Source organism: Ictidomys tridecemlineatus, chromosome 1 (genome assembly GCF_052094955.1).
Source record: "Ictidomys tridecemlineatus isolate mIctTri1 chromosome 1, mIctTri1.hap1, whole genome shotgun sequence".
Lineage (NCBI taxonomy): Eukaryota > Metazoa > Chordata > Mammalia > Rodentia > Sciuridae > Ictidomys > Ictidomys tridecemlineatus.
The window spans coordinates 183916068-183928393 of NC_135477.1; the positions used below are offsets into that span (position 1 = coordinate 183916068).

Here is a 12326-nt window from a genome sequence, read left to right on the forward strand (position 1 = left end):
AGGACGTTGTTACTGCTGGCGCATTTCCGCTTCCGCCAGGCCCCGTCGTTTTGGTTGGACCGGCTTGTTGCGGGGAGGGAGGGGGAAGGTTGTTTGCTGCCTGGGAGCTCTGCGCAAGGGAAGGTAAACTGAGGTAAGGCTGTGCCTTAAGGGGAGCTTTTGTGCCTGGATATGAAGATGGCTGGAGCATGGTCCTCGGGATTGCAAAAGAATGTAGGGTTGGAGACGAGAGGCTCGAGTTCTGCAGGGTTGGAGAGAGGAGAGGAGGTGGGGCCAGGCTGGGGGTAACAGGGTGTATTGCACAGCTGGAAGAGTGGGGTGGGGCGGGCGGAGGAGAGGGTGGGGGCTCGGAGGGAAGCCCCGTGGACGCTGGTTGAGCTGGGGTGGGAGCTGGGACAGGAGTCAGAGTCGGACCTCAGGTCCTGGAGAGCCGAGGAAAGAAGTTGAAACTGGGGTCCAGGCGGAATACAAGAGCGTGGAGAGACGAGAACGCAGTTGTAGGGAGGCTGGGAGGTAGACAGGGGCTGGTGGCCGAGGCCCTGATGCTGACATGGCCATACACTTGGCCTTGTTTCTCCTGCAGTTCCCCAGAGACGCCTCGAAGCCTCTGCTCCAGCCTGGCCTTCTCTCTCCAGCTGGCACTACAGCCTGGAGGCGCCTTCCTCCACCCTCCCGAATGGTGCTGCTCTTCGCTGGCCTCGGCCCAGGATCCAGGCCCCCTTTGCCCCCTGCCTTGGAGCTGTTGCTCCAATACCGTGTTGGTGGACTCCTGGTGGAGGGGAGAGAAGAACTTTTGCCCGGACGGGGTTTTAGTTCTAGGAATTTCAGCCTCTGAGTTTGAGGTTCTTCCTGTGCCCACTTTATCAGCCTTTTGAGAAGACAAACACTTCTCTTTGCCATCTAGAGCCCAGGAACCCTCAAACTGGGGCCCTGGTCCCAGCATGTCAGTCCTCTCTTGTGCATAGGGCTCTGCCCTCTCCAGGTCAGCATGGCTGAGTTCAGACAGGTCCCAGGGGGGCGGGAGACCCCACAGGGGGAGCTGCGGCCAGGGGTTGTAGAGGATGAAATTCCTAGGAGCCCAGTGGCAGAGGAGCCTGGAGGAGGAGGTGGAAGCAACAGCAATGAGTCCAAATTGTCTCCAAGAGAGGAGGAAGAACTGGATCCTAGAATACAGGTGAGAAGACTGAGTCTGGGGAGAGAAAAGACATCCAGCCGGCAGTCTTCCTGAAGAACTGTCAGATGAACAAGAGCTAAGGCTTCTCTCCCCAGTATCCTGGGGCAGGAAAGAAAACAAGTTTGTCAACACAGCATTGTAATTTAGTGTGGCAAGTGCCAAAAGAGGTGTGTGTGTGTGTGTTTGTGCACGCACGTGCAGGGAAGGCCCTGAGTGCCAGGGTGTGTTGCTGAAAGCTTCCCTGCAGGAAGCCCAGGGTCAGGTTGTTCATGGAAACCAGAGGCACACTTTAGGTCAGCCAGAGTAGAACTGCTGTGCTTCTTTCTAGGTGAGCGGAGGGGCCATTAGGGAGTGAGGGATCTTTCCTTCTTTCTACCTTTTTCAGCAGTGTCTCCCAGGAACATTCCCTTCTGTAGGCTGTGAGACCTTTCAAGTGTTAGGAAGGAGGCCCTGGGTTTGGACCTAGAAGGTAATCTTCTGTGTTCAAGGCTTTCCGTCAGCCATGGGCAGTCCATAATAACACGTTGCCGGCTCTCAGGTTGGAGGGTCTACCAGAGGAATGGAAGAGCAGTTTATTGCCTTGGGTGTTTACAGTCCAGCTGGAGAGCAGACAGGGGGAGCTGCGGCAAGGTGAGGAAGCCCCATGTGGAGGAGCTCCCTGGCCTCGGTTCTAGTGCTGGGTTGTAATGTTCAGGGTGTTGGCTATGAAGGTCTTTCTGGAGAGTGCTTGGACAGGTGACAGCCATGATGCTCCTTGTATTTGAGGCCTGATCTGCCATTTGGTCAGGTTGCATCGCCAAAGTTCTGGTATCAGAAAGTGACTCACCCTTCTCTAGTTGAGCAATAGTGTCCCAGGCTTGAGTTCTTGGGTTTCTCTGTGAGCAGACCTTTATTGGATCACTGCAGTGAGTTGCTAAGAAATAGAATCTGGTCCTGGCATCCTATGGCCATTGTGGTCTGAGTTCCCAGGTTATGTGCATGTGGGTGGCTCTTAGACTGTGCCCGTGTTTATAATGGAGCAGAGTGAGCCATTCATTTCTGCTGTGAGTGGGTAATTTATTTCTGTTGTGCCTCATGGACACTGCATTGAAAACAGCTTGAGTGTTCTTTCTAATTCTACTGTCCACTAAGGAAATAAGTTGTATTAACAGTGTTGGGCTGTACTATGAGCATTGGTTTTTAGGAAAGTTGAGGCCCAGTTTCTTCATGTGTGAGGCAAGGGCTTGGTCTGGCTGACCTGATTGGCTCATGTTGGCTCTGCTCGGACACAGGTGTACAGTCCTTTTCTTTTACAAATTCTTTTGCTTGTCTTGGTGAGAGTTCGCAGTGGTGCTTTGGGACAGAGCTCTCTGTTCTTGAAGAGGGCCTCTGACAGGCACTATTCCTCCTGCTTCAGGGGGGCCTCTAGAAGAGAATCCAGTGCTGTGGCTTCTCTGCTCTCCTGCTTCTGTGCATTTTCCGATCTCTGCACAGGCAAAGGCACAGAATGAAGAGTCACATTTGCACCAGGCTGTCTGAAAAGGCGAGCTGCAGCTTCTGAACGTGCTATGTAAAAAATATTAATTAAAATAAAATAAAAAGTGATTCTTCTGACAGTGCTGTGCTGAAGGTGCAGACGCAGAGCACATCCATGGTCACAGGCAGCTCTGCGAGGGTGGAGTGTCCTGAGGACACTGTGGAGCTTGCAGGCTGCATGAGGAGGAAAGGCCCCTGGCAGCCTCCCTCGTTTGAGGCCATGAGTGTGGCAGGCCATCATGCCAGCCTCAGCAGGGGTTGGTGTCTTCTCACCCTGAGGGAGAAGCAGCCTGGTGTGAGGGACATCTTTCCTGGAATAGGCCGTGGCACTTAACCCTCCAGTGTTTGGGTCCCTCTTCTGGACATGGAGGAGTTTCGGGCCTGTGTCTTTCGAGGTCCATTTTCGTGTTGACAGTGACCAAGACCACGTCACCTACTGATGTGTTTGGGTGCTTTAAATGGCTGTCCGTTTTTCTGGATTCTCATTGCATTGGATGGGGCTCCATCAGAACACACGAGGGAGCTTTCAAAATCACCCTCCCCTGACTTGCCAGTCATTTGGATTCTCACAGGTGGGGTACAGAGTGACTCTAATGCACAGCCTGGGTGGAGTCCACTGGCACATGGATATCCCAGAGGGCCTGGTTTTTGTATTTTCCAAAGTTCCCAGAAATGGTTGTCCATGGGGTGAAGCCCTCAAGTGGACTGGGGCCCCTTGGCCACACATGCCTGCTGTCTGTGGGACCACGCTGGAGGGTGGAAGGAGGCTGGTTGGCAGCTACCTGTGGTGTGCTTTCTCGTTCAGGAAAGGTCAGTGCTGCGTCCCTGTGTTGGGACTTCAGTGGAAAGTTCTCCAGCTTCCAGAGAGAGTGTTGCAGTGGGAGGAAGGGGAGAGGAGGGTGGTGCTGGGTGGATCTGGGTCTCCCCTACGTTTTCCTCCATCTCCTCTGTGGTGGGCACATTCTTCTTTTGCACCCCCCCCCCAGACTCCTTGGAGTGACTTCGCAATGTGTGTCCTTATCTGGAAGTGTTGGTCTAGCTGAGGGAGCTGTGCCCAGGTTGCTTGAGTGTTTTTGACGGCTTGCACTAGGTGGGGCGGGAGCCTCTGTCCTGAGTGCCCATGCCTTTGACTCAGTGGCTTGGCATCCTGAGAGTGCAGCCAGTGTGCCCGGGAAGGTCACCCTCCCTGCTGGCTGCTGCTCACTGATGGATGAGGCACGCTGACTCAGACTGTCCTCCCTGCGTTCCGTTGGAGCTGAGAGCCAGGAGTGCTGGTGGAGCCAGCCAATGGCCTGTTGCCGATGGGCCAGGGTGGTGCCTGGAGTTCTCGATGGCTTCCCACTCAGCTTTGCTGTGTGTTTGTGTCCCCTTTTCTCTCTCTGCAGGCCTCTCTGCTGCCTCTCCTGTCCTGCTGGACCCCACAGGGCAGAGCTGAGCAAGTGGTGTGTTAGTTGTAGGAAGTGCCTTTGGGGTGCTGGTTCCTATGTAATGAGATGATGTCTGCTTCTGCCACGGGCTGATAGCAAGAGCCCTTGTCAATTTTCCACCAGGGACAACTTAACACCGAGCCCTTCTCCTCATTGTCTGGGAGTTGGGGGTGGGGAGCACTCTGGGTCATGGAACCAGGTGGGGATCTGATCCTGGATCTTGCTTAGCTCAGGTGGACACTGCAGAGTGAGCTTGTCCCGCCTCCCTCTTCTCTCCCTTGGAATAAAAGCTTACTGCATTCCTGAGACCTGTTCTTTGCCTACCCAGTGGTGATCACAGCAGTCCTGTCTTTTCTGAGCCATTCGTGGAAGGACAGCCTCAGTCCCAGATGATGGCCACAGTATCAGGACAGTGAGATCAGACCCGACTCGGTCACCATCCCCCCTCGTTGGGTTGTCCCTCTCTACGCGGATGAGCTGGGGAGGAGCCTCACGCCGCATCTGTCAAGGGAACTGGCCCCTCTCTCTGCGAGGCAGTCAGGAACCTGCTGGCCCTGTTAGGGAGGTGCTCTGTAATTAGAGCTGATGCTGCTCCCTAGGCGTCCTCTGCCTCCTCAGCCTGTCTGTTGGCTGCCCGTCCGGAGTGGCTTGCTCTGACACCGGGTTGTGATTTACTTCCCCCGATGCACCGACTGTTAGCTTGCACTGTCAAATACAGGAGCCACGTGCTACTGTCTGAAGTTGGGATGTGCCCTCGGAATCAAATGCAGTGGATTTTTGTTAAGGTCTGTAGACAAGTCAAAATAACACGTGGTATTTTGCCAGAGAAATGTTAAGAGTTCGTAAACAAGTCTGGATGGTGCCTGGCAAAATGCCAGAGGGAGTGGTTTGAAAAGTAACAAAAGCAAGCCATTAAGTGTGGAGATTCCTTATTGGTTGACTGATGTATCTAGTTTATGCTAATTAAGATAAGCTGTGCAAAATGTATAAATAGCTCTGTTGCCCTACAATAAACGGCTCCTATTCCTGCTGTATCAACATACCCAAGTTATTCGTCACCCCCGGCTATTCTGCCAGACTGCGGCAGATTTTGAAAAGCATTTAAAAAAAAAAAAAGTGGTTCATATTTTAGGTTGATTGCATGTTGACATAACATTTTAGTATTTTGGGTTAAAAGCAGTGTGTCACCAATGGAGACATCCCCGTGGGGCATGTATTAATCTTATCCCCAAAACTTGATTTCCTCTTTTGTGTGTGTGTGTGTGTGTATGGGGGGGGATGACCAGGGATTGACCTCAGGGCACTCAACCACTGAGCCACACTCCCAGCCCTATTTTGTATTTTTTTTTAGGGACAGGGACTCAGTGAGTTGCTTAGTGCCTTGCTTTTGCTGAGGCAGGGCTTTGAACTCCTGTCTCAGCCAGCCCCCTGAGCCTCAGGATCATAGGCATGCACCACAGCGCCCAGTGATTTCCTCCTCTTTAACTTGGGGGTTTATCAGGCCCACAGGTGGAGTTTCAAGGGTCGTGTTAGATGGTACCCAATAGGTATCTGACAGGGACATGTTGGGACAGTCCCTCCTCCATGTCTTTCCCCTTCCCCGGCATCTGGCCTGCCTCTCCTGGCCCACTGGGTACCGTCTCTCTTCCCCTGCTCTAACCACGCTCTCTGTGCAGGAGGAACTGGAGCATCTAAACCAGGCCAGTGAGGAGATCAACCAGGTGGAGCTACAGCTGGACGTGAGTCTCTTTCTTCACACCCTTGGGCTGGTCTCCGGGGATGTCTCCATTGGTGTCTTGCCCAGATGGAGAGAGTGAGAGGAATGGGTGTGTCTGAGGAACCAGAGGCCTGGGAGCCATGTACATGCTCTTCCTCCACCCTGTCCCTTTGCCAGGAGGCCAGGACCACCTATCGGAGGATCCTGCAGGAGTCTGCGAGGAAGCTCAACACGCAGGGCTCCCACTTGGGGAGCTGTATTGAGAAGGCTCGGCCCTACTATGAAGCTCGACGGCTGGCTAAGGAGGTAGGACTGCATGAGCCTGGCCTGGACTCTGTCTGCACCCAGAGGGCAGAGCACTGGCTGTGCTTCAGATCAGCTCTGGGCCAAGAAGGCTCCTTCACCACTGTGGGCTAAAGACCTAGAAAATAGGGGTAGGTGGGTGCATTCTGCTCTAGAAGCTATTCAGCCTTTCTGGTGTTGATTTTATTTTATGTTTTACATAGCTGGGATGGAACCAGGGCCTGGCTCATGCCCTCCCACTTAATTGCCCCTTGACTGCCACCTGCTGCTAAGTACCTTCTGTGCATGAGGGCTCAGGCCCTAGGTGCATCTGATAGGGCCAACATCTTCCACTTCCTGTCTCTCCTCTTTCCTTTGGTTCTTGTCTTTTCTGTGTCTTTGCTTGACCATCCTTCTTACCCCCATCCATCTTTTTTCTTTGCACAGATAATGTGGATTCATCATTGGAAGACTGTAATAGAAACAAGAAAAATCCAAAATCTCTCCCAATTCTGTCATGCACTTTATACTCAGGATTTGTTTGATCCAGTGTGGGAAGGTGCTAGGCAAGGGGACAGCTGCCTTGAAAGAGTTCATGCCTTAGGAGTTGAGGAGGGGACCTGCCATGCCATGCAGGGCCACATGGGGGAGCACCAGGGTCATTGAGGCAGAGGTGACTAGGGAAGCCAGCCCAGAGCATCTGTTGTGGTTTTGTGGGAAGCAGCAGCTAAAGCAGGGCAGGCTAGTCTGAGTGGATTTCATATTGAATGGTCTGCATAATTCTGCCGGGCTCTGGGCTCTGGGCTCTGAGGGTGGTCTCTCATTATCTGTAGCTGACTCTGCAGTGATGTAGGGCAGGGGAAGTATTGGCCTGAGTAAGAGGTTGATAAAGGAGATGTCTGGTTGGGATCCAGGCCTTGGATTAGCTGGTTTACCTGTGAAGGATGTACACACACAGAAGCTGACCAGGTCCAGGCATTTTTCTAGCCCTGGGAGGAGCAGACCCTCTTGACCAGCAAGGCACCCCAATGCCAGATGATGGAGAAATATAGAAAATAAAAGGTATGAGTAATGCAGCACAGATAGCCACATATAACCACATGGGCATTCTTTGTAGTCACTTTGGTGTATTTTCTGCCAAAGTAGGTTATACAATATGTGCTGTTTTTGTCCCTTGTTTTACTTAGCTTTATGATATGGGCATGTGCTAGGCAATGCTCCACCACAGAGCCACATCCCCAGCCCCCATGCCATCATCCTTTAAAGACGTAGGAATATTTTCTTGTTTTACTTGTTTAGTATGTTTTCTCTCAGAACTTGGGTTAACATTGTTTCCAGTTTTTTGCTTGGTTAGTATAGGTTGAGTGTTCTTTTCCTGAGATGTTTAGGACCAGAAGTGTTTCAGGTTTGTTCAGATTTTAGAGTATTTGCATAGACATAATGAGATATCTTAGAGATGGGGCCCAAGTCTAAACATGACAGTTATATTATGACATAAACACCTTTGGACATTGCCTAAAGGTACTGGGGATTGAATCCAAGGCCTAACACATGCTAGGAAAGCTCTCTACCCCTGAGCTGCATCCCTAGCCATTTTTTTTTAATTTTTTTTATTTTGAGGCAGGGTCTTGCTAAGTGCCCGGGCCGGCCTCCTGAGTATCTGAGCTTAGGTATGTACCACCTCACCTGGTGTACCCAGGTGCTTTGGCAGTTCTGTGCCTGGACAGTCATGTGGTATGCCATCTTTCACTTGTGGCATTGTGCTGTGGTTAGAAAACTTCAGATTTGGGAACGTGGTGGGGTCTTGGACTTGAGTCAGGGATACTCAACCAACCCACGTGATTGTGATGAATGTCTTGGGAAATTACGTGGTCATTTGCTTCAGCTTGCTCCCAGGATGTGGAGTTGATCCTAGAGAGTGACTTTCTGTAAGACTCAATCCATGTTGCTAACTACCTTCCAACTGAAATGGTGTGGGTTTTCCCAGGGCAAAAGGCCAGCAGACTTTGAGTGATGGATTTCACAAGCTACCATCTATGGGCAGCATCATTCCTTCTGGGGTTTTGGGTTTTTTCCCCAGTACTAGGGATTGAGCCCAGGGTGCTTTAACCACTGAGCTTCCTCCTTGGGCCATTTCATTTTATGTCAGAGACAGGGTCTTGCTAAGTTGCCAAGGCTGGCCTAGAACCTGGGATCCTCCTGCCTAAGCCTTCGGTCTCTGGGATCACAGGTGTGTGCCACCATGCCTGGCTAGTAGCATTCATTTTAATATTCATTTCTATGTTTATTTCTTTCCTCATCCATTTCCTTACGATATGTTCCCTATAGAATGCTACTTCAGTGGTATTTAACCTAACATTGCAAGTTAGTCTTTCTCCATCTTTCATCCTCAAGCCTGAGGTGGGTCCTCCTGGTGGGGGCTCCCTGTCCTGATGGCCATCTCCCCCCAGGCCCAGCAGGAGACACAGAAGGCAGCCTTGCGGTATGAGCGGGCTGTGAGCATGCACAATGCCGCCCGGGAGATGGTGTTTGTGGCCGAGCAGGGGGTCATGGCTGACAAGAACCGACTGGACCCCACGTGGCAGGAGATGCTCAACCATGCCACCTGCAAGGTGGGTGGACGTTGCCAGCAGGTCTGTGAACGTTCTAGTTCTTCTTTCATTGTCCCTTCATCCCCTTACCTCTTCATTTCTCCCTCTCTCCACCACTCCAGCCTTCTCCGTTGACCTCTGGGGCTTCCCGTGTGCCCTTCCCTCTGACTTAGAATGGCATTGTATCAAGCTGTCACCTCTGAGTGTGGGCTGACCCCAAAGTCTCACCGGGTGGATGTCCTGGTTCGGCACTCACATCTCGTGAGGCTGAGCTCTGTGATACCTTTCTTCTGTTGCACGATGTGCAGTTTTGTTGTCATGTACCTTGATTTTGCAGTGTGATTTATGTATCATTTCCAAGCTCCTGAAAGTAGACTGGGGACAGGAGGATCTCTGGCTGGGCTCCTTCTGACCTTCAGCATATACAGGGCAAGCGCCAGCTCCTGGGAGTGGCAGTGTTGTGGTTCTTTAGCTGCTCCTTGCACAGAGGGCACAGGCTTCTGCTGTGGAGCTCACACAGATGCAGGCAGGCACAGGGCATTGTGGGATGGGCTATCGAAACTGCACCATGGGACATTAAGGGATGGTGGGCACCTTGGAGTCTGTGCTTGCCTGGAATATGGTATGATAGCCCTGCTGGACACTGTGGCCAAAGCTCTCCCCTGCTCCCTGCTCACCTGTAGCTCTGGACTGTGGACACCTGGGGTGTGGAAGCCTGGAGAACCCCATACATGGCTGAGATTCCCCACAGGCTCCTCCTCTCCCTGACCCCTTGCCACAACTGTGGTGGCCGCGGGTGGACATTGTGCCCAGGACAGACATTTCTTCTGTGTTCCTGAGATGGCTGTAGCGCCTTTCTTGGCGTCAGCAAAGCTGAGTGGCAGGTAGTGCAGGGACAACAGGCGGGACAGTGGGGGAGAAGTGGCTGCAGGGGATGTGCTTGAGACCTGGTCCTTGAAGACCAGGAGATCAGGCAGCAAGTGCAGAAAAGATGGAAAAGAGGCTGTCCTTAGGCCGGTGGACCCACGTTCCCCTGCGGACGGCTTGCAGATGGGGGGCTTGCTGAGGCCTTCCCATGCAGGTTCCCTTGAGCTTAGGCATGTGCCAGGGACTGAAGCGTGTGTTCCAGCTCAGTGACGCGTGTCCCTTCCTCACACCGGCCAGGTGAATGAGGCAGAGGAGGAACGGCTTCGAGGCGAGCGGGAGCATCAGCGAGTGACGCGGCTGTGCCAGCAGGCTGAGGCCCGTGTGCAGGCTTTGCAGAAGACCCTCCGGCGAGCCATCGGCAAGAGCCGCCCCTACTTTGAACTCAAGGCGCAGTTTAGCCAGATCCTGGAGGTAGCTGGAGTGCAGCGGGGTATGGGCAGGTGGGAGTGTGGGAAGAGGAGGGGCTGCACAGAAATTGAGGGCAGGTCAAGGGATGCCACCTGCCGGGTGAAGCACAAGTGCTAGAATGACCCTATAGGAGAAGGGTGGATGGGGCTTGTCCTGGCAGAGAAACTGGTTGAAGAAGGGAGGTCAGTGGGAAGAAGAATTGTTGAAAGCCCTGGGATGGGGAAGAGGACAGAGGGCGGGGGCCTCTGGTGGGGACTGAGAGCTGGGAGGACAGCTCCAGAAGGCAGAGTGGGCCTGGAGCAGGGCAGGACACCCGGGATGGAAGGACCGACCAGAGGAGGCACACAGGGATGGTGCTGCAGGTCTGCTCTGTACCCAGCACTGCCAGGCCTCCAGGATAGGAGGCCATGGCCTAGATGTAGAGTGCCAAGTGGGGCTGAGTGATGTCCCGTGCTTACCTGTCTTGCCCTCACCTGTCTTGCCCTCTGCAGGAGCACAAGGCTAAGGTGACAGAACTGGAGCAGCAGGTAGCACAGGCCAAGACCCGCTACTCAGTCGCTCTGCGCAACCTGGAGCAGATCAGCGAGCAGATTCACGCGAGGCGCCGGGGCCTGCCTGCCCACCCGCCAGGTCCACGGCGCTCCTCCCCTGTGGGGGCTGAGGCTGGGCCTGAAAGCCTGGATGACGGGGACAGCGGCATTGAGGGTGCTGAAGGTGGGGGGCTGGAGGAGGGTGGCAGTCTAGGGCCTGGACCTGGCGCGGACACAGACACACTGAGCCTGCTGAGCCTGCGCACCGTGGCCTCTGACCTGCAGAAGTGTGACTCGGTGGAGCACCTGAGGGGCCTCTCGGACCATGCCAGTCTAGACGGCCAAGAGCTGGGACCCCGGAGTGGGGGACGCCGGGGCAGTGACGGTGGGGCCCAAGGGGGCCGCCACCAGCGCAGTGTCAGCCTGTAGCACGCTATCTGGGGCTTTGGGCTTGTCTCCCACCGTAGGCTCATCAGGGCCCTTGGGCTTCTTCCTGCCCCTCGGATCCCATCTTTCCCCTGGAGGCCAGCTGTGTCAGCCCTCTGTCTGCCCTGCCTCCTCGGCCTCCCCTGCCCCCTCAGGAGGCAGTCCTGCAGGGCCCCTTCAGAAGGCTGCTCTCTGCACTTATCTCCTTCCCCTTACCCCTCTGAGACCCTTGACTTCCCACCTTCTGACTTCTTTCCTTCCTGGTCTAGCTTTGCCCCTCAGGGAACTTGGTCTAGAACACCTGGGAAGCTCATCAGAGGAAATGAGTACCCTAACCAGAGGGGTGCAAGGGGCTGCTGCTCCTCACCCACCCCAAGGCGGCTCCCAGGGTGCCCTAGCTATGCTGCTGAGTCCTGCCGGCCATGTGCCCCGCCCTTCTGTCCTAGCCTGCCTGTGTGATTGGTGACTTTTCGCCTCTAGAGACACCACCACCCTCAGTGTGCCCTTTTGTGAACTGAGCTGCTGTTATATGTGCCCTGTAGCAGAACTTGCCAGATGGAAGGGAGCCTGACCCCATTATCAACATAGGGAATGTTATTCTAGACTGGCTCTGTATATGTGGTGTTTCTCCAGCTGGGCTGAGTCCTCAACCTTGCCCAGGTGCTAGTGGGTCCCTGAGGGGTCCATGTGGGAGGCTGATGCGGTCCCCACCCCTTGCTCTTGCAGTAGAGCTGGGCCAGTGTTTTGAGTGGGTGCTGCTGAACTGGATCTCAGCACCCTCCTGTGGGTGGCGTTAGGGAATTGGTGCTCAATTGCTCTCCCTTGCTTTCCCTACTCCACGGTCCCTGGGGAGTGCTTAGGCTAGCCTGTCAAGCCTTGCCTGCCATGATGGGGGGGAGTCCCCTGGCTGAGGGTCCCAGCCCTCCTCGGGGAGCTGCTCCAGGGGTGGTGCTCCCAGTGTGTGTAGGGAAGCCAAACAGATCTGGGTGCCTTGGGAGAGCTGGTCCTGCTGTGTCACCCCGAAAGGACAGGGAGCTCTTTCCCAGCCTGGGTGCTGCAGCACTTGGAGGAGGGGTGGGCCTTTCTGCACAGGCCTCTCCTACGCTCAGGTTGGAGGAGGAAGGTCACAATGAGAACCTTGGGGTTTGAGGTGGCCACTGGTGAGGAGAATCAGGGGACATGGGTGTGCAACGATGAGAACCTCAAGGTTTGAGCTGGCCACGGAAGGGGAGGGGAGACATGGGTGTGTGTGAGTGCATGTGTCAGTGTGAATGTGGGAAAGGGACTGCCTTGGTTTTATTTAAATAAAATAGTTTATGTAACAGTAAA

At 54.1% G+C, this 12326-nt stretch overlaps 1 protein-coding gene across 2 annotated transcripts; it reads left to right on the forward strand.

Moving 5' to 3' along the window:
- Positions 1-12326, forward strand: Sh3bp5l (SH3 binding domain protein 5 like). Of its 2 annotated transcripts, XM_005334098.5 has the most exons (7): positions 1-133; positions 584-1174; positions 5793-5855; positions 6011-6139; positions 8566-8727; positions 9871-10044; positions 10533-12326. In XM_005334098.5, the coding sequence occupies exons 2-7, from the start codon at positions 989-991 to the stop codon at positions 10998-11000; spliced, it is 1182 nt and encodes a 393-aa protein (XP_005334155.2). In that variant the 5' UTR covers positions 1-133; positions 584-988; the 3' UTR covers positions 11001-12326. The 2 variants fall into 2 exon arrangements, with proteins under 2 accessions (XP_005334155.2, XP_021587997.2); XM_021732322.3 differs by lacking the exons at positions 1-133; positions 584-1174; positions 5793-5855; positions 6011-6139 and adding an exon at positions 7192-8345.